The sequence below is a fragment of the Numenius arquata genome, chromosome 31 (genome assembly GCF_964106895.1).
Source record: "Numenius arquata chromosome 31, bNumArq3.hap1.1, whole genome shotgun sequence".
Classification (NCBI taxonomy): domain Eukaryota; kingdom Metazoa; phylum Chordata; class Aves; order Charadriiformes; family Scolopacidae; genus Numenius; species Numenius arquata.
Genome location: NC_133606.1, coordinates 65,911 through 86,041, shown reverse-complemented (window position 1 = coordinate 86,041; position 20,131 = coordinate 65,911). Strand labels below are relative to the sequence as shown.

Below are 20,131 nucleotides of genomic sequence, written 5' to 3'. Positions count from 1 at the left end.
GCAGGGTGTCCTGCTCCCAGGACTCGGGACCTTCGCTCTGGTCCAAGAGCGGTTCCAGGATGAAAGGGAGGTGCTTATGGTTCGAAGACCAGTCTTCCAGCTGGGCATTGATGGGGCGTGTCTGCAGGAGCTCATGTTCCAGACAGTGACTATCCCCGGTGAGAAGGCAGCGGCCAGCCTCCACTTTCCCCCTTCCACGTCCGGGGGCAGCTGCGTGCCCTTTGGAAAGGGCTGGGAGAAGTAGAGAATTGCCTCCAAAGGTCGGGGGACGGCTTGAGCTCCCTCCCCCAGAACAAACCAACCCCTCCCCAAGAACTGTTTTCATAAACGCCCCTTTCTGTGGCGTTCTGTTATGGATCTGACATGGAAATTCAGCCTGCCGTGGCAGTGACGATGTTCCTCCTCCTTGCAGACGATGCCAAGATCAAGCCGTTGAACTACAGGTGGCTCTCGCAAGCCACCTCCTTCCCGCGGCACATGGTGGAGGACTGTGTGCGAGAGACCATACTCTTGTACTCTTTCCAACTGAGGAACAGGCAGCGCCTCTCCTTCACCTTCAAGGACATTGGCGTTCTGTCCTGCCGAGACGATGTCCTGTGCATGCGGTTTTATTACGACTGCGTCACAGGGCTGGAGAGCAAGGCCAGCCGGATCGCGCTGCTTCGCACCGTGAGTGGCTCGGGTTTGGAGGGGGCTTCAGTGTCTTCCGTAGGGAAGCCTACGGAAGGGTGAGCAGCCCCGTCGCCGTTGGCCAGCCTGGACGTGGCCGGCCAGTCAAAGGGCCTTTCCCCACGCTCACCCCCACTGACTTCTGCGTCGGCAGAGAAAGTTTCTGCTGAGGTTCTGGGTCCTTGCCCTACAAAGAGCCTGGCAGCGTTCTATTGCGCGGTCTCCGTGTTTGCTGTGCAGCTTCTCCAGAGCAGAGCAGAGCAAAGCAAGGGCTAGCGTTCGTGGAGGAGGGTTTGGGAGAGGGCTTTGGAGAAGTGGCTTTCTTTTGGAGCAGGAGGCACATCTGCTTCCATGAGGAGCCAAGAGGAAACTGCCTTGGAAAGCTTCTAACAGCTCTGTGCCACTTTGCAGAGGCTGTGGATGCCGGGTGCAGCGATCTCCGGGGGAGCGAGCACCGCTCGGGGGACGCCGACTGCTCCCGACTACGCCTTCCCCAAGTGAGTGCGGTTCCTCTGCAGCCCTCGACCGACTGAGCGGGGGGCTTCCCAGCTCCTGCTCAGGAGCGCGCGCTGTTGGGGCTCGACACTCGGCAGCGAGTCAGGGATCAGTCCTCGAGTGCCTGGCTTCTGGTTCACTGATGCCGAGTTTGGGCTAGGCGTGTATTCTCCTGGAGTGACCGGGCATTGTGATGGTGCTTCTCGCCCCCAGCCCACCGTCATTGCCAGCAGAGAGAACCGGCTGCACGCAGAGAGGACTTGAAGCTACGTTTTGTGGCACTGGGGACAGGTTGCAAATAAGAGCTGTACATGGCCGCAGAGGGAAAGGGATGCCGTGCCTCGCACGACAGCCAGGAGGGAAAAGCGCTGGGGAGAGAGCTGCAGAGGGCCGGGGTCACCCTTCTTCAAGCCTGTGTCATCGTTTGCTTTCCAGGTTTCGGTTCGTTGTGATCAGCAGAGCGGTGGTCAAGGCTCTGGCCACCCAGCAGAGGAAGGCTTCAGAACAGCACAGGATGAGAAGAGGTACGGGAACCGCGTCCCAGCTCTCCGGGGCGAGCCCTTCCCCACGCTGGGTGACCGCAGCCCGGTTCAGACGCGCTCCCCACGGGGCTGCTCTGAAGAGCGTCCTCCTTTCCCAGCTACCGAGGGGCTTCTTGAGAAGGTGCTGCAGAGGCCGAGGAACCTTTCCCTCCCCGTGCTGCCAAGCCAGAGCCCGGGCACAAGGCAGCAAGACATGGGGAAGAAGACTTCTTCCAGGTGAGACCTCCTTGGGTGGGACGAAAGGGATCCCCGAGCCCATGTAGGAGAGACATGCCCTTTGGCCACTCCAGCTGCAGGGACTCGGGAAGGTGCCCGGCACGTGCCCCGCGGTTTTCAGGAGCTTCTTTGCCTCATCCCAGGCCCCTTAGCGGGGAAGGTGGCAGATGCTGGGTGCGCCCCACATCCCTTGGCTTGCCCTTCCAGCAGACCTGAGGGGCAGTCCTCTCTGCCGCGTCTCCATCCCATCCGCCTGATGTGGCTCAGGAAAGGCTCCCCCTTCCCACGGGAAACGGCCTCACCTCCCTTGCCTCTTCTTCTTCCAGCCTGGGGAGCTTTGATCCCAGATGAAAATGGGAGAGCAACCTGCCCCGTGCTCACACCGACTCCTCCTGCTGTCTCTTTGCAGTGTGCTCCCGCCATGTCCAGGCAGCTCCCCCAGCTCGGAGAAGGCCGACAGGCAGGAGCCTGCGCCTCCAGCCAGGCCCACCGCTGCGCTCCCGTCCTCTGAAGGCTGCAGGAGAGCGCTGCAGGTACCTGCTCTGCCTTGCTCTGACTACCGTGCCGCTTGAGACTTGGCAAATCCTCTTTGTGCGGAGAGCCATCCCCAAAGGGTCCCTTGGCCTGTTTTCATTGTCCCCTGTCTGTCCCCTCCTTCACATCTTCTTGGTGAAAAGGAAGGTTCTGCGGACCCTTCCCGCTGGTTATTGCCCCCTGGGTTGTAACGAAACACTTTATTCTGGCCAGGGGCTATGGAGAGCGTCCAGGTCCTTTCTAGGCTGCTGACAGTGGAGGTCTTTGGTCACTCGGCTGCGATTGCCATGAGTGGAGGAGCGTGGCGTGACTCCACGCCCCTGGATCTGTGCGGGGCAAAGCGCTGCCGGCTGAGGCAAGGGGCGCCAACGTGGCTCAGAGCCGAAGGAAGCCCCTCCAGGAGCTGAGACTAATCCTGCCTGCTGCTGCATTTCTATCCTCTCCAGGAGGTCCGGCAGCTGTCTGCAGAGTGGGACCAATCAAAGACCCGGTGGCAAGAGCGGCTGCAGCAAGCTAAGGCAGAAGCGGCGGCGTGGGAAGCCTGGTCTGCAGGGCAGGACCGAGAGCCGCCCCAGGTACGGGCGGCGAGTGACACCGCTGGGAGCAGCAGCCACCCGGGGGGCAGGTCTCCGGGGGTGGGAGCAGGACTGACCCCCGCTGCAGGCCAGGGCTTTGCCCGCTCATCCCCGTGCGGGAGAGATCGGCGGCAGGACGCGAGGGGCGAAAGCAGCCGCCGGCCGTGATGACGGGCACGCGGTGCTGAGTCTCCTGCGCCCAGGTCCTGCTGCGGGCTCCTTTCACGGGAGGTCCTCTGGGAAACGGCACCTCTGTTTGCCGTTTGCTGAGAGCGTCTCCTCCTTGGCAGGCCCTCGGCACTGAAGACGCTTGGACTCCCCACCCTCCAGCCCAGCCCAGGAGAAGGGAGGTCAACTGGAGGTGGAGGAAGGCTGAAAATCCTCTCCCCGCGGAGGAGAGGGCAGCAGCAGCCCAGCGGGAGAGACTGCGGCCTGAGTAAGTGTGCGCCGGCTCTGGCACAGCCTGGAGCAGTCCAGCAGCCGTGACCACACACAGATGTCCAGGTTCCCCGTCCCTGCGTCCTGGGGTGCCATAGGACAGCCTCCGGTGTCTCCTGCCCCGGGCACGACCGGGGTTACCCACACAGCCGAGGCCCAAAACTCACCCGCAGGGTGGGCGCAGGGGCTGGAGCGGGGAGAGGCGGAGGGGTCTCCGGCAGAGGCTGAGGGATGACCTTTCCCTGTTGTCGCAGCCACCTTTCCCCACGAGCCGCCCAGGTCCTCAGAAGGCTGGAGCCGCACCAGACACAGAGGGGCATCTACAAGCACGTCGCTGAGCACCACAGGCGGCGTCAAGAGCAGCAGAGGCAGCTCCCCTGGTAAGTGTCTCCAAAAAGGGATGGTGCCGCCCCCGGCTGCAGGGCCCCTGCCTCCACCGAGGGCAGTCCCGGGGCAAAGAGGGCATTTCTCCCACAGCCCTCGTGAGACAGAAGCAGGTCTTGGAGGCTGGCTTTGGGCTGGAACTCCCTGACACCCAGGGGGGCTGCCTGGGCACCCAGAACCGGCTTTCCACGGGGGATGTAAAAGTCCTGGCTGAAGGCAGAGGGATGGATCCCTCTGATGGAGGGCGCTCTCCTTTCCAAACCAGAGAGCGTGTCCTTCCCTTGCAGAGTCCTGCCCCCAGGGGGGACACGTGTACGGGACACCCAAGGTCTCGGCCCCACCGGACTCAGCCCCAGGCTGACCAGCTGCCCCCGGGACCTTCTCATGGGCCCGGGCATCAGGGGCCTCTCCCACTCCACAGACGCCTCATGGCAAGCAGATCCCAACACAGGTGGCCTGAGCTACGCCTGCAGGATTTCTCTGCCTTCTCCCCGTCCATACGATCAGACCCTTCTCTTTCTTCCTCCCCAGCACCAGATGCTGGAACCGCAGCAGAGGAGAAGGTGCCAGGAGCGGCGGCTGCGGCAGTGGCTCTTAGCCAAGGGCCGGGAGGCCTCTCACCTCAGCTGCGGGCATGCAGCTATCAATACGAAATAAAGAGCTCTGGGGCTGTTCCCAGTTGGACTGACTGGCCTGTGCCTGGCGATGGATGGCTCTGAAGGGATTAGACACACCCCAGGCGTGATGCCAGAACGGCTCGTAGGGGCAGGAGGGAACCAAGTCCACACGTGCCCCACAGCGCCAACACCTGCAGCCCCACTCCTGCAGAATCCTCCCTACGTCCCCGAGCATATGGTGATTTCTCTCCTCTGGTCCCAGGTGGACCAAACCTGTCCGGAGAACAGTTCTCTCTCTTTACTGGACCAGGTCGAGGTTGAGCGCCAACAGCATGGCCCCTGGAAAACTTTTCACACCATCCTCTAGAGGTCCTTTCCCGTTCTCTGTATCTTTCCTTTTCAAATGGAACTCTAACATCAACAGCTCTGCCATAGGAAGCTCTCACACCATACACTGGACCTTGCCTTTGCCTCTTCTTGGATACGGTGGCGATCGCGAATAGGAACGAGACGGGGAACGCCTAAATGACCGAGAGCAGGAGCGAGAGCGGGAAGAACCTGGTCTTGACTTGGAGTAGCTTCGAAATTCCAGAGTGAGACGAAGCGCTATAGGCAGACTTGGGCCTTTAAACAAAGCACAACACAAAAGCAATCAATGAAGTTAATTCAAAGCAGTCACTCTCCCTGTGTTTTTTTCTTTCTCCCATATTTGGTTTGGTTGGGTTGTGTTTTCCCTCTCCGTATGCTTATGGCAAAGCTTCTTTCCGCTGCTGACATAACGCCACTGCAAATTGAAGAACCGGACAGCGTGTGAAAGCTTCTGCTTCTGAGACAGAACCGCTGCTGCTTTGAGCCTGTAAAAGCACAGAGGAAGGGTAGGTTTATTTCCACTCCTTTCTAGCACGTGAACTACCACAGCTACTGACCGATTTAAGGTGGGCCCTGCCGGTACGCGAGCACACACACACGTACGTTTCACTACTCGGCAACCTCACGCGCTGCAAGTCATTTTTGGGGCAGTAAGATGCAAAAAGAGCAAGTCCTTATGGCTACAGGGCACTATCAAACATCAACAAAACACGATTCAGCCCGAAGACAGTAACGCTCCGTTTTAAAAGGCCAGCTGAGTCGATTTAACTTCACCACTCGTTGGCAATTTGTACAGGATGCAAGATACTTGTACGTCAGTCCTACAGACAGGACTAGTTAATCACAGAATCACAGCATGGTAGCGGTTGGAAGGGACCTTCAGAGATCATCCAATCCAAGCCCCTGCCAGAGCAGGGTCACCCAGAGCAGGCTGGACAGGAACCTGTCCCACGGGGGTTTGAAGATCCCCTGGGAGTTTGAGGATCCCCTCTTGTCCTGTCACTGGGCACCACCAAAAAATGGCTGGCCCCATCCTCCTGACACCCACCCTTTAAGTATTTATAGGCGTTGATCAGATCCCCCCTCAGTCTTCTCTTCTCCAGACTAAACAGACCCAAGTCCCTCAGCCTTTTTATCGTAAGAGAGATGTTCTAGGCCCCTCATCATCTTTGTAGCCCCTATGAATACCTCTAACCTTTGCTGCCGCTGTGAACTGCAGGTTCTAAAAGCTTGTCTGTCTTACTGTAGCCAAATCTTCCCTTTACACAACACTTTATGTTATGTTCATATCTATCTTTTTCTTTCTATCTCTCCATCCATCCATCCATCTATCTACCCACCCATCTATCTATCCATCAATCTATCTATATCTAATACAGTTCTCATAAGATTGGCCCTTGTAGAAAGACACATACTTAGCGGATAGTTGCTGAGTGGTGTTGTTTATGGAACTTTATTGTGCTTTGCTTTTCTTTTGTGACAAATAGGAAAGCTCCTCCTGTGGCCGGGTGCGGCCAGTTCCCCGAGGAGAGCTGGTGGAGCTGTAACCTCCAGCTGCAGACCTGAGTGGAGCAGTCTGATGCGAGGAACAGTGATGTAAGTCCCCGGCGGCTAGTGTCAGAAGTAGTGAGGAGCAAGGTTGTCCAGACAGTGGTGGACCTCAAGGGACCGCTTTTTCTACCCCTCCAGACCTCCTGAGGAGACCCTCTGCATCAATATCGACAGCAGAATGCTGCCATCACCTCTTCTCTAAACGGAAAAGTAGTAAAATGTACCCTTTACAATCAAACATCGTTGGTTTAGGTGCACTTTGAAATCTTCCACTGTGAAATGACTCCAATCAGGTGTACAAGTCTTGAAGGCTTGAAGAAAATTGCAGGAAGAGACATAGCTCGTTAGGGCTTTCTGTATTTTAATGAGCCCCACGGTGTATTTGCCCCTCAGTCCACGAACCTCAGTTCCTGAGAGAAGAGCAAACAAAGTGCTCAAGAAATCCAACTGAGAAAAAAAACTCAGAGCACCTGGAAGCATTAATGGGCCCCACTGAGGGCCGTTACTGGCCAAGCCTCCCCAGGGACTCGTTAGAGCAGATCACAGGAGGCCATGATTGCAGGTTGGCAAAGGTGCTGTGCAGGCAGCTCAGATGCTGAGGAACCCCTCGGTTTGTTTGATGGAGCAGAAAGGCCAATCCCTGACCGCCAGGCCCTGGGAAGGCAGTTCCTGCCCCTCAGGTGGGGCTCAGGGCCCTTCCTGGGGTGATCGGGTGTGAGGGGGAGCAAGGCCAAGCGTTCAAGGGCTGGGCAACACCTCCCGGCCTCCCCAAGCAGGGCAAAGGAAGGAATGAAGTCCAGAGCCTCCAAACAAAGTTCCTCCTTTTAGGCCTCGGTGGCAGAGGAAGCTGCCCTAAGCTAAGGGGACAAAGACCTCAGTCCTGTTGGGCCTTGCAGCCTCGCCAGAGCCCTGTGACGTCTCTACTGCAGGTTGTCCTACACCGTCCCACACCTTATCCCTTTCCCCTCAGTCTGTTGGCGTCCATCCTGCTTTCCCACCGGGCTCTCACCCCAGCATTTCTGTATCTTCCCTGATGTCTCTGCATCCTTGCTGGATTTTCGTTGAAACACCGAGGCGTGGGCTGATCCAGACTCCCTGTGGGTGACCTCTAGCACCACAATGCCCCGCTTTGATTGAGATTTCTTTTCCCTCACCTAATTGAAAAAAACAACCTATTGCCCTCCAGATGCCTTCTGCTGGCCTGTCAGAGACACTGCCCGACCTGAGCCTAAAATTGCCCAGCCATGACTCAAGGGCTGACCTACCAGCGAGTGCAGAAAGAAGTGACCTGGCAGCCCCCTTTCCCAGCCACATTCCTGCTGTTGGCCTGTCCCCTCCAGAGACAGCAGTGACCTCACGGACACCTTGGCAGCCATGTGCCTCCTGCTGGCCCACAAGATACTAACCCAACAAGTGCAAGGTCCTGCCCCTGGGTCACGGCAATCCCAGGCACAAATACAGGTTGGGTGGAGAACGGCTGGAGAGCAGCCCTGAGGAGAAGGACTTGGGGGTGTTGGTGGCTGAGAAGCTCCACACGAGCCAACAACGTGCGCTGGCAGCCCAGAAACCCCGCTATCCTGGCCTGCATCCCCAGCAGCGTGGCCAGCAGGGCGAGGGAGGGGGGGAGGGATTCTGTCCCTCTGCTCCGCGCTGGGGAGACCCCCCCTGGAGTCCTGTGTCCAGCTTTTAGTCCTCAGCACAGGAAGGACATGGACCTGTTGGAGCTGGTCCAGAGGAGGCCCCGGAGATGCTGGGAGGGCTGGAGCCCCTCTGCTGTGAGGACAGGCTGAGAGAGTTGGGGGGGTTCAGCCTGGAGAAGAGGAGGCTCCGGGGAGACCTTAGAGCCCCTTCCAGTCCCTCAAGGGGCTCCAGGAAAGCTGGGGAAGGACTCTTGATCAGAGAGGGGAGCCATGGGATGAGGGGGAAGAGTTTTAACCTGAAAGAGGGGAGATTGAGATGAGATCTGGGAAAGAACTTCTTTGCTGTGAGGGTGGTGAGAGCCTGGCCCAGGTTGCCCAGAGAAGCTGTGGCTGCCCCATCCCTGGAGGGGTTCAAGGCCAGGCTGGAGGGGGCTTGGAGCAACCTGGTGTGGTGGGAGGTGTCCCCAGGGCAGGGCAGGGGGTGGCACTGGGTGGTCTTTAAGGTCCCTTCCAACCCAATCCATTCTATGATTCTATGACAGCCACACTGTAGGACTCTGACCAAGCTCCAAGAGCACTCAGGCCTTACACTCGTGCAAGGGCTCAAAAGGAGAGTGTGGAAGTGAAGACAGAACAACTCAGTGGAGACCAAGCACTGGTGCTCCCTGGCTGTGCTGGGGCTCCTTTCCCCTTCAGCTCCACACACCCCCACTGCCCCCGCAGCTCCAGAGAAGGTCCTGGTGGAAAGATCTCAGACAACCAAGTCAATGAGTGTCCTTTATTTTATTTAAGCACTCAGCGCAGCGCCTCATTTACACAGTCTCTGGGTCACACAGGACAGGCAAGGACCAAGTTAGAAATGGTATGAAAAAAGACATTTTTTTTGTAAACAACTTTCTCGCAAGTATAACACCACCACCCCAAAATACGTGCGAGAGGCTGTGCCTGTAGTGAGATTCATTGTGACTGCTATGGAGATGAAGATGGCTAGTTCATTGCTTTTGAAAAACACCGAGTCATAGTTTTCCTCAGGGCATCCTTGAGCTCCTGGTTCCTCATGCTGTAGATGAGGGGGTTCACTGCCGGAGGAACCACCGAGTACAGCACAGCCACCACCAGGTCTAGGGATGGGGAGGAGATGGAGGGCGGCTTCAGGTAGGCAAACATGCCCGTGGTGACAACCAGAGAGACCACGGCCAGGTGAGGGAGGCACGTGGAAAAGGCTTTGTGCCGTCCCTGCTCAGAGGGGATCCTCAGCACGGCCCTGAAGATCTGCACATAGGACAGCACAATGAAAACAAAACAACCAAATGCTAAACAGACACTAACGACAACAACCCCAACATCCCTGAGGTAGGAGCCTGAGCAGGAGAGCTTGAGGATCTGGGGGATCTCACAGAAGAACTGGTCCAGGGCATTGCCCTGGCAGAGGGGTAGGGAAAATGTACTGACTGTGTGCAGGAGAGCGTCGAGAAACCCAGTGCCCCAGGCAGCAGCTGCCATGTGGACACAAGCTCTGCTGCCCAGGAGGGTCCCGTAGTGCAGGGGTTTGCAGATGGCAACGTAGCGGTCGTAGGCCATGATGGTGAGAAGAGAAAACTCTGCTGACATCAGGAAGAGAAAGAAAAAGAGTTGGACAGCACATCCCGTGTGGGAGATGGCCGTGGTGTTCCAGAGGGAACTGGCCATGGATTTGGGGAGAGTGGTGGAGATGGAGCCCAGGTCGAGGAGGGAGAGGTTGAGAAGGAAGAAGTACATGGGGGTGTGGAGGCGGTGGTCACAGGCTATGGCAGTGATGATGAGGCCGTTTCCCAGGAGGGCAGCCAGGTAGATGCCCAGGAAGAGCCAGAAGTGCAAGAGCTGCAGTTCCCGTGTGTCTGCGAATGCCAGGAGGAGGAACACAGTGATGGAGCTGCCATTGGACATTTGCTGCCTCGGGGCATGGGGACCTGTTGTAAGAGGAAAAGTCTGTGACAAGTTCAGGTAGATGTCTATGAGCAAAACGTATTCTGGTTGTCATGGAAACCCCCCAGGTCACCTCTCCCCTTTCAGAAAGACCTTTGGCTGAAGTCTGGTGGGTGCTGGCTGAGGATCCCCCGAGGAGCAGAGGGCTCCGCGGTGGGTTCTGGAGGAGTCAGTCCTGCCCTACAGCAATAGAGATACAGGAACCGGGAATCATAACAGCTAAAACCCACCTGTGGCATTAGAGGGATTATCAGCTTTGTCACTCCCAAAGGTGACACTCTGCAAGAGCAGAGCTGTGGAGATTTGGGTTTATTTGTTTCTTCTTGCCCCGCCACAGTGAGCGTTATTTTTAAGGCAGAAATCCTTGCCATTTCTGCTTCTCTCCAGGAGAAGCCCTTGTGGGTCCTGTGAGGCAACGGGACTGTCCCTGTGTGTGGAGTGAGGACAGCCAGTGTCTCCACCAGCCCTGTTCTCAGCTGCCCTCGGCTGCCACCTCGGAGCTGGAGGGCCAGCGCGCCCAGATGTTCCCCTGAGAAGGACCTGGACAACATTGAGAGTGGGTGAATCCCATTTCCAAGTGCAGATCTCCAAGCTCTTCCTACTGCCTCATCCTTCCTGAGGGATACCTCAGCTCTCCACTCCCAGCCAGGGACCTGGAGGGCCCATTCCGGCCGCTCGCACACAGCCTTCCAGCAGCACCTCCATGGCCTTGGCACCGGGGGGCTGCTGGGCAACAGAGAGATGCAACCGGAGAGCTGTGCCCTTCTGGAGGACAGCCTGCAGCACAGCACACACACCCCCGGCAGGGAAATCACTGAATGTCCTCAAGAGCGTATGTTCTGAATGGAAAACTGGCTCCCTGAGCCCTGCAAACAGCATTGCCCCGAATTCTCTTCTCCAGGCTGAATCCCCCCACCTCTCTCAGCCTGTCCTCGCAGCAGAGGGGCTCCAGCCCTCCCAGCATCTCCGGGGCCTCTGCTGGACCCAGACTCCCAGCTCAGCTGGGAACAAAGGCAGTGTGAACAGGAGGGGGGAAATGGAGAAATTCCCAATCTTCCTGTTAGTGGAGGCAGTTCAGGGACAAACAAATGGGTACTCGGAGTTTCTTCTCAACAGGGTTCCATGGGCTCAGGAGGTTACTCAAGCCATGGACCCCATGGCTTTGGAAGGGAAGGCTCTGCTGGGTGGCAGAAGAGACCTGGGGCTTGCTCCAGGGGAGGCATCTGCAGCGCCCGGCCCCCCCTCCCACGGCACTTTTGGGAGCAGCTCCCTCTCCTGTGTCTCTGCTTCCTGGAGAAGTCCCTGCCGGGGGCTGTTTCTCTGTGCCCAGGTCTCCTCCCTGTCTGTGCTCACAGACCCCATCCCACCCGCTGGGTGCCCAGCTCTGCCCTGCAGACCCCTCCTGGCAGCCGGGCACTGCCCAGGGGCATCTCTGGGAGTGCAGGGGCTCAGGAGCAGCTTGGCCAGGTCCCTACTAGAACTGGGGGCTCAGTGCCTCCTCCAGAGCAGGGAAATAAATGCCCATCTCCCGCTGCCCACCCAGCCCACCAAAGGTGGAAAACTCAAAGCAAAGCCCTGTTACCTTTCCGGAAAATGCTACCTTGATGTTCTTCTTGAATGTCCCCAAGGTGATGCCCGAGGCTGAGCTGGAACTGCAGCAAACCTGCCCCAGGCGGCACACTCTCGGCAGCAGAAGGACCCTGCTTTGCCAGGAGGGGTTTCTTCCAGCCACAGCTTCTCCCCACACTGCCGTGGGGAGCTCCCCAGGCAGGCTGAGCTGACCCTGGCGGCAGAGTCCCTGCCCCAGCACACAGCCCCCTGGGGTGCAGGGACCCTGCTCTGAAGGACAGCCCTGGGCACCCCTGGCTGCACACCCACCTTCACCCCCTGCAGCCGTCTCTGGGCAAACTGAGTCCTCATGCCCTGTCCTGGTGTAACTGGGAATCCCTGCTCTGCAGCACATCCTTCTCCTCTAAAGCAGAGGAGAGTCCTCTGGAAAGACTCCGTATACTATGTCATGTTCTGCCTTCTGGAAATCCCTTCAGCAACTGCAGCTTCACTGCCTGGAACCCAGAGACTTACCCAGTCAAGGGCTGTGAAGAGTTCCCCTCCGGTGAGCTCTCACCTTCCTCCCACCCCAGACAGCCTTTAACCTCTCCCCTCGCTGCCTGCAGGCAGTGCCCCCAGCCCTGCTCCTGGGCAGAGCTGTCTCTCTGCCGCGCTGCCCCGTGGCCAGGAGCTCCCTCCGTCCCAGGAGCCCGGCCCAGCTCAGCAGCAGGGGACCAGCCCAAGGTGGCACTTTCTCTGCCCCCTCTGGGCTCCCTCCAGGTGTCCTCAGGGCTCCAGGGGAACCTGCTGTGAAACAGGCTGAAGGAATCCCTGATGTTTCCTCCCTCAGCTGGGGAGAGACACTAATTTCCAGCGGTGTCATTTCTCCTTTTAGGAAAAGAGTTTGGCGTGAGCGTTCCCTTTCCTTGTCCTGTCATTAGGCAGGACACCAGGAAGAGGAAAGCAGCGGGAGCTCTTTTATCCAAGCTGGGGGGATGTCTTCAGTTTAGTGAATTACGTCTTCTGGTGGTCGTAGGGCAGGAAAGACATTCAGCTGGGTTTTCTCCGTGCCATGTCTCTGCTCTGAAGCAAAGCTTTGCACACACACAGGATTTTGGAAATGTTAGGGCAACTGTGAGCTTGCCTGGTTCCACTCCTGGGGGGCTGGTGTGGAATGTGTGATCCAGGTATAAATACCGGCTGGGAGGAGAATGGCTGGAGAGCAGCCCTGAGGAGAAGGACATGGGGATGTTGGTGGCTGAGAAACTCAACATGACCCATCACTGTGCGCTGGCAGCCCGGAAAGCCAACCGCATCCTGGGCGGCATCCCCAGCAGCGTGGCCAGCAGGGCGAGGGAGGGGGGGGAGGGATTCTGCCGCTCTGGGGAGACCCCCCCTGGAGCCCTGTGTCCAGCTTTTAGTCCTCAGCACAGGAAGGACATGGACCTGTTGGAGCGGGTCCAGAGGAGCCCACGGAGATGCTGCGAGAGCTGGAGCCCCTCTGCTGTGAGGACAGGCTGAGAGAGTTGGGGGGGTTCAGCCTGGAGAAGAGAAGGCTCCGGGGAGACCTTGGAGCCCCTTCCAGTCCCTCAAGGGGCTCCAGGAAAGCTGGGGAAGGACTCTTGATCAGTGAGGGGAGCCATGGGATGAGGGGGAAGAGTTTTAACCTGAAAGAGGGGAGATTGAGATGAGATCTGGGAAAGAACTTCTTTGCTGTGAGGGTGGTGAGAGCCTGGCCCAGGTTGCCCAGAGAAGCTGTGGCTGCCCCATCCCTGGAGGGGTTCAAGGCCAGGCTGGAGGGGGCTTGGAGCAACCTGGTGTGGTGGGAGGTGTCCCCAGGGCAGGGCAGGGGGTGGCACTGGGTGGTCTTTAAGGTCCCTTCCAACCCAATCCATTCTATGATTCTATGACAGCCACACTGTAGGACTCTGACCAAGCTCCAAGAGCACTCAGGCCTTACACTCGTGCAAGGGCTCAAAAGGAGAGTGTGGAAGTGAAGACAGAACAACTCAGTGGAGACCAAGCACTGGTGCTCCCTGGCTGTGCTGGGGCTCCTTTCCCCTTCAGCTCCACACACCCCCACTGCCCCCGCAGCTCCAGAGAAGGTCCTGGTGGAAAGATCTCAGACAACCAAGTCAATGAGTGTCCTTTATTTTATTTAAGCACTCAGCGCAGCGCCTCATTTACACAGTCTCTGGGTCACACAGGACAGGCAAGGACCAAGTTAGAAATGGTATGAAAAAAGACATTTTTTTTGTAAACAACTTTCTCGCAAGTATAACACCACCACCCCAAAATACGTGCGAGAGGCTGTGCCTGTAGTGAGATTCATTGTGACTGCTATGGAGATGAAGATGGCTAGTTCATTGCTTTTGAAAAACACCGAGTCATAGTTTTCCTCAGGGCATCCTTGAGCTCCTGGTTCCTCATGCTGTAGATGAGGGGGTTCACTGCCGGAGGAACCACCGAGTACAGCACAGCCACCACCAGGTCTAGGGATGGGGAGGAGATGGAGAGCGGCTTCAGGTAGGCAAACATGCCCGTGGTGACAACCAGAGAGACCACGGCCAGGTGAGGGAGGCACGTGGAAAAGGCTTTGTGCCGTCCCTGCTCAGAGGGGATCCTCAGCACAGCCCTGAAGATCTGCACATAGGACAGCACGATGAAAACAAAACAACCAAATGCTAAACAGACACTAACGACAACAACCCCAACATCCCTGAGGTAGGAGCCTGAGCAGGAGAGCTTGAGGATCTGGGGGATCTCACAGAAGAACTGGTCCAGGGCATTGCCCTGGCAGAGGGGTAGGGAAAATGTATTGACTGTGTGCAGGAGAGCGTCGAGAAACCCAGTGCCCCAGGCAGCAGCTGCCATGTGGACACAAGCTCTGCTGCCCAGGAGGGTCCCGTAGTGCAGGGGTTTGCAGATGGCAACGTAGCGGTCGTAGGCCATGATGGTGAGAAGAGAAAACTCTGCTGACATCAGGAAGAGAAAGAAAAAGAGTTGGACAGCACATCCCGTGTGGGAGATGGCCGTGGTGTTCCAGAGGGAACTGGCCATGGATTTGGGGACAGTGGTGGAGATGGAGCCCAGGTCGAGGAGGGAGAGGTTGAGAAGGAAGAAGTACATGGGGGTGTGGAGGCGGTGGTCACAGGCGATGGCAGTGATGATGAGGCCGTTTCCCAGGAGGGCAGCCAGGTAGATGCCCAGGAAGAGCCAGAAGTGCAAGAGCTGCAGTTCCCGTGTGTCTGCGAATGCCAGGAGGAGGAACACAGTGATGGAGCTGCCATTGGACATTTGCTGCCTCGGGGCATGGGGACCTGTTGTAAGAGGAAAAGTCTGTGACAAGTTCAGGTAGATGTCTATGAGCAAAACGTATTCTGGTTGTCATGGAAACCCCCCAGGTCACCTCTCCCCTTTCAGAAAGACCTTTGGCTGAAGTCTGGTGGGTGCTGGCTGAGGATCCCCCGAGGAGCAGAGGGCTCCGCGGTGGGTTCTGGAGGAGTCAGTCCTGCCCTACAGCAATAGAGATACAGGAACCGGGAGTCATAACAGCTAAAACCCACCTGTGGCATTAGAGGGATTATCAGCTTTGTCACTCCCAAAGGTGACACTCTGCAAGAGCAGAGCTGTGGAGATTTGGGTTTATTTGTTTCTTCTTGCCCCGCCACAGTGAGCGTTATTTTTAAGGCAGAAATCCTTGCCATTTCTGCTTCTCTCCAGGAGAAGCCCTTGTGGGTCCTGTGAGGCAATGGGACTGTCCCTGTGTGTGGAGTGAGGACAGCCAGTGTCTCCACCAGCCCTGTTCTCAGCTGCCCTCGGCTGCCACCTCGGAGCTGGAGGGCCAGCGCGCCCAGATGTTCCCCTGAGAAGGACCTGGACAACATTGAGAGAGGCTGTGCCTGTAGTGAGATTCATTGTGACTGAAGGGACCTTCAGAGATCATCCAATCCAAGCCCCTGCCAGAGCAGGGTCACCCAGAGCAGGCTGGACAGGAACCTGTCCCACGGGGGTTTGAAGATCCCTAGAGAAGGAGACTGCACACCCTCTCTGGGCAGCCTGTTCCAAGGGCTCTGCCACCCTCAAAGTAAAGAAGTTTTTCCACACGTTCAAACGGAATTTCCTGTGTTCCAGCTTGTGCCCATTGCCTCTTGTCCTGTCACCAGGCACCACTGAGAAGAGCCTGACCCCATCCTCTTGACACCCACCCATTAGATATTTATAAGCATATGATGAGATCCCCTCTCAGCCTTCTCTTCTCCGGCGGAAAAGACCCAGGTCTCTCAGACTTTCCCCATCAAAGAGATATTCTAGTCCCCTCATCATCTTGGTAGCCCTTTGCTGTACCCTCTCCAGCGGTTCCCTGTCCTTCTTGAACTGGGGAGGCCAGAACTAGACCCAGTGCTCCAGATGGGGCCTCCCCAGGGCAGAGCAGAGGGGGAGGATGACCTCCCTCAACCTGCTGGCCACCTGCTGGCTCTTCTTGATGCACCCCAGGATGCCATTGGCCTTCTTGGCCACAAGGGCACATTGCTGGCTCATGGTCATCCTGTTGTCCACCAGGAATCCCAGGTCTTTTTCCACAGAGCTGCTCTCCGGCAGGCCAGCCCCAACCTGTACTGGTGCATGGGGTTACTCCTCCCCAGGTGCAGCACCCTACAGGGTGCCTTTCCCAGTCTATGGGCCAGGAGGTGCAACATCCAAGGGACCAGAGAAGGGCAACGGAGCTGGTGAGGGGTCTGGAGAACAAGTCTTGTGAGGAGAGGCCGAGGGAGCTGGGGGCGTTCAGCCTGGAGAAAAGGAGGCTGAGGGGAGACCTTCTCGCTCTCTCTAAAACTCCCTGAAAGGAGGGGGTAGCCGGGGGGGTTGGGGGGTGTCGGTCTCTTCTCCCAAGTCACAGGCGACGGGACAAGAGGAAATGGCCTCAAGTTGTGCCAGGGGAGGTTCAGATTGGAGATTAGGAGAAATTTTTACACCCAAAGGGTTATTAAGCGTTGGAATGGGCTGCCCAGGGAAGTGGTTGAGGCACCGTGCCTGGAGGGATTTAGAAGGTCGGTTGACATAGTACTTAGGGACATGGTTTGGTGATGGTTTTCTTGTCAGAGTTAGGTGGATGGCTGGACAGCAGGAAGGACAGCGCTTCCTCTGGGACATTTCTCGCAGCCGTTCTGAGGGAGAAAGAAGCGTCGGGCGGACTGAAACCGCAACGAGGGCGTCCCCATCGCCCTCTCCCGCATCCCCTCCTCGCTTTTGCCCCCTTCAGCCAGGCCACAGACCCCCTGGGACCTGTTAAAACGACCCTTTGCCACCACCGTTACTCACTTTCCCTCAGGCCGCCCCTGCGTGCCCTGCCCTTCTGCCCCGCCCACCCCTGGCAAGCCCCGCCTCCCATTGGCTCACCCACCACCCTTGTCCCACCCACCCCCCCCGTCTTCGTGCTGCCATTGGGCCAGCGGCTGCACTCACCCCGCCCCCGCGCTCCTGCAGGGAGCTCCTCGGGTGGAGAAAAAGGCAGGAAAAGTGCCCCCCCTGCCTTTCCCCTCAGGGCCACAAAATGGCCGCGCCGCGTGGTTTCAACTGGTAAAACCAAGATACGATCACCCGCAAACCACCCAAAATAGCCGGTTTTACCAAAAGAAAGGGATTTAAAGCACCTGTGCTGACACTGCCCCTCGTAAGGCGCCACCAGAGCCTTTCCCTCGGGGGGGGAAGAGGTGACAAAATGGCAGCCGCGGCTGAGGCGGCGAACTCCCCTCAGGCAGGCCCTGGGGTATGGGACGAGGGGGAAACCTGCGCCCCGCAACCCCAGGGGGGATTTCACCACCCGCCTGCGCAGCGGAAGACGCCGTGAGGGGGAAGGCGGATAACTTAGGGTGGACACCGTTCTATTTTGGGGGCGTAAAATGGATTTTAGGGAGCAGTGGGACCCTGGGGTGGGGCAGTGGGAATCTGGGGTGCTCTGCGGTTTTGGGTGGGGGGCTTATTTGGTGTCAGGGGGCACATGGGCTGCCCTAGAGGGATGGGGAAGGCTGGGAGGTGGAAATGGTGCGTCCTGAATAATCAGGGGTGCCCTAAATAATGGTTGGTGCCGTAAGTAATGGGGGTGCACCCTCCTCTCTGACTGCCGCCTCCTCCCCCAGCTGAACCCTCCTCACTCCCAGTTTTGGGGTTTACTGAGCCCCTCTGGGAGCCGCTGGAAAAACAGGGTGTACTCCCCAAATGCGGGGGGGTGTCCCACGGCACCACACGGGCAACAAGTGGCACTCTCTGCGGTGCCGTTGGGGTGCCTGTCATGCACCCCCCTGCAATGGGAACTGCTTTCCTCTAGGTCTTGTGTGGTCCATCCACCCTCCGCGTCTCATGGAGTTCTGTGGGCCTGGATTTGGACACGAAATTGAGAACCTGCCCTGAATGCTATAGGGCAACGTGGGGACGAACACTGTAGTCACTGGAGAGCTGGGAAATTCAGGTGATGGAAAAGAGACAGATCAGCTGTCCCTGCGGTTCCTGACAGCGACCGTTCGTGTGAACACCTCTAAAAACGGCCATGGCCATCAGGAGTAGGACAAGGTTCCTTTGGTCTTTATTTGGGCATCAGCTGGCATTTCACTTGGGCAGCTGCTGGCGCTCCAAGGTCCTTTCCACCCAAACCAGTCCATGATTCCATGGTTCTACATCCCCTGCGATGGGAAAGCCCCAGCTCCGTCCCCAGGAGACACCTCCTGACCCCGCCGTCTCTTTGCCTCCCCTCTGAGGCCAAAGAAGGTGCCTCCTCAACGTGGGCCATTACAGTTGCCATCATCTTCCTCAGGAGGTCCCTTCCTTTGGCTTCAGGAGGGCCTTTGGGCAAGCGCACAGAGCGGGCAAGCCCGGGTGCAGGGCCCGTGGCCAGCCCTGTCCTCCCCCGTTGCCTCTGAGCTCTGTCTTATGAGGGCCCGTTTCTCCCTCCGGTGATGGCCCAAACACAGTCTCCCTGGCCGACAGCACAGGCAGCAGTGACCCCTCAGACCCCCTCGTGCTCAGGGCACGGTGGCCCCTGTCTCTGCCCACAGAAGGGGCAAACCAGAGGAAAAAGCCCCGAGGCCTGGAGACGTGGGGCCAGAGAGCCTGGCGGCCTGGCCAGCGCTAGCCCACCCCTAGCGACATGGGGACAAAGTGGCCAGCCGGCCTGGCCAGCACAAGCCTAGCCCTGGGGACACTGGGCCAAAGGGCCTGGCCGGCCCGGCCAGCGCTAGCCCAGATCTGGAGGCACAGTGCCCAACTGCGCTCCTGGCCGGAGCTGGGCTCGTGGCCACCAGCCAAAGTCCTGTCCCGCGCTTTCTCCCTGCTCTTGGCCAGGCCGTCCCCAGTCTCCCGGGCTCCCTCCAGCCCCACGGGGGGATCCAAGGTGCAGAAAAGCGCGTCAGTGGCCACGGGCCACTCCGGGGGGCATCTTGCCCATCTCCTGGCTCCTCTGTGGGTTTCCACCCCTTTGGGATGTTGTCTCCCACTGAGTCTAAGGAGGGATCCATCCGTTGCCTGACGCCAGCAGGAAGGACGTGTTGCCTGACGCCAGCAGGAAGACCAACACCGGCCCAGCTGGCTACCACCCGCCCCATGGTGGCTGCAAACTTCAAAACCATCCCATCCGGCTGAGTCAGCGCAATCTCCGTCGAGAGGCTGCGACGCGTCTCTCGCCTCCTGCCCGCGCTGAGGCCGGAGAGCCCCAACAGGAGACGGGGGAGCTTTGGGCCACCTCTCCCGGGGACTGGGCAACCTCAAACCGGCTCCGCTCCCAATGGAATCACAAGTCACAAGGCCAGGGAAAAGGGGGACGCTCAAACCAGCGCTGCCCCACCGAGGGTGGGATCCCGCAGGTCCGTGCGTGCCAAGATGCTCCTGTCCTGACCCGGAGGAGGGTTTTTGCAAACGGCGCACTGTTGCGTGAAGAGGCAGCATAGCTTTGGCAGAAAATAAAGCCCCTTTCGTTCTAACACTCCTCACCGAGGTGGGAGGCTCGGGGCGGCTGGGTTTAAATTCTGAGTGATGCCCAATACGCCACTATCAGCCCAGTCGCGTTTAATATATTTTAAACTATCACGATTCTGGATACACTGACAGTGGACTGCGCCTTCAGTCTAGTCGTGCTCACGAACCAGCACGGCCGCACTTCAGTGTCTGGTCGCGTTCAGTGAGAAACCCAAACGGCTAGCTACTTAAACAGTGCAGTTTATTTAAGCAGCAGATAAATACACTGTCTGCAAAGCACGGGCAAGTAAAAATATTGTTAATGGTACAAAGTGCGCAACAAAGTTCCAAACAATACAGCCTGGCTATAAATGTAAAAAGATAACCCTCTAGAGAGATTTCTGAGTTCCCCGAGGAAGCACTCGGCACAGTCTAAGTCTGACCCACAGGCGTCCCTATGGGGGGGAAGAACGGCTCAGCCCCTCGACTGGTCCCGGGAGTCAGAGGCAGTCCCTGATGGGGTCCTGCCTGACTTGTTTACGATGGTGTCTTCCCCAGCATCCCCCCTTTCTCGGGCTATTTTTATATTATTTTTTACCTTCAAGGTGGAGTTTGAGTGAGTCTAGTCATACGTACCTTTA

The 20,131-nt window shown here is 57.9% G+C and overlaps 2 protein-coding genes across 2 annotated transcripts; both read right to left on the bottom strand.

The window, feature by feature from the left end:
* Positions 1–9,017: 9,017 nt before the first annotated feature.
* LOC141476413 (olfactory receptor 14J1-like) lies at positions 9,018–9,956 on the bottom strand. The gene has a single exon (XM_074165090.1). The coding sequence runs from the start codon at positions 9,954–9,956 to the stop codon at positions 9,018–9,020; it is 939 nt and encodes a 312-aa protein (XP_074021191.1).
* Positions 9,957–13,901: 3,945 nt separating this feature from the next.
* On the bottom strand, positions 13,902–14,840 carry LOC141476412 (olfactory receptor 14J1-like). The gene has a single exon (XM_074165089.1). It carries the CDS (start codon positions 14,838–14,840, stop codon positions 13,902–13,904), a length of 939 nt encoding a protein of 312 aa, XP_074021190.1.
* Between the last annotated feature and the right edge of the window lie 5,291 nt (positions 14,841–20,131).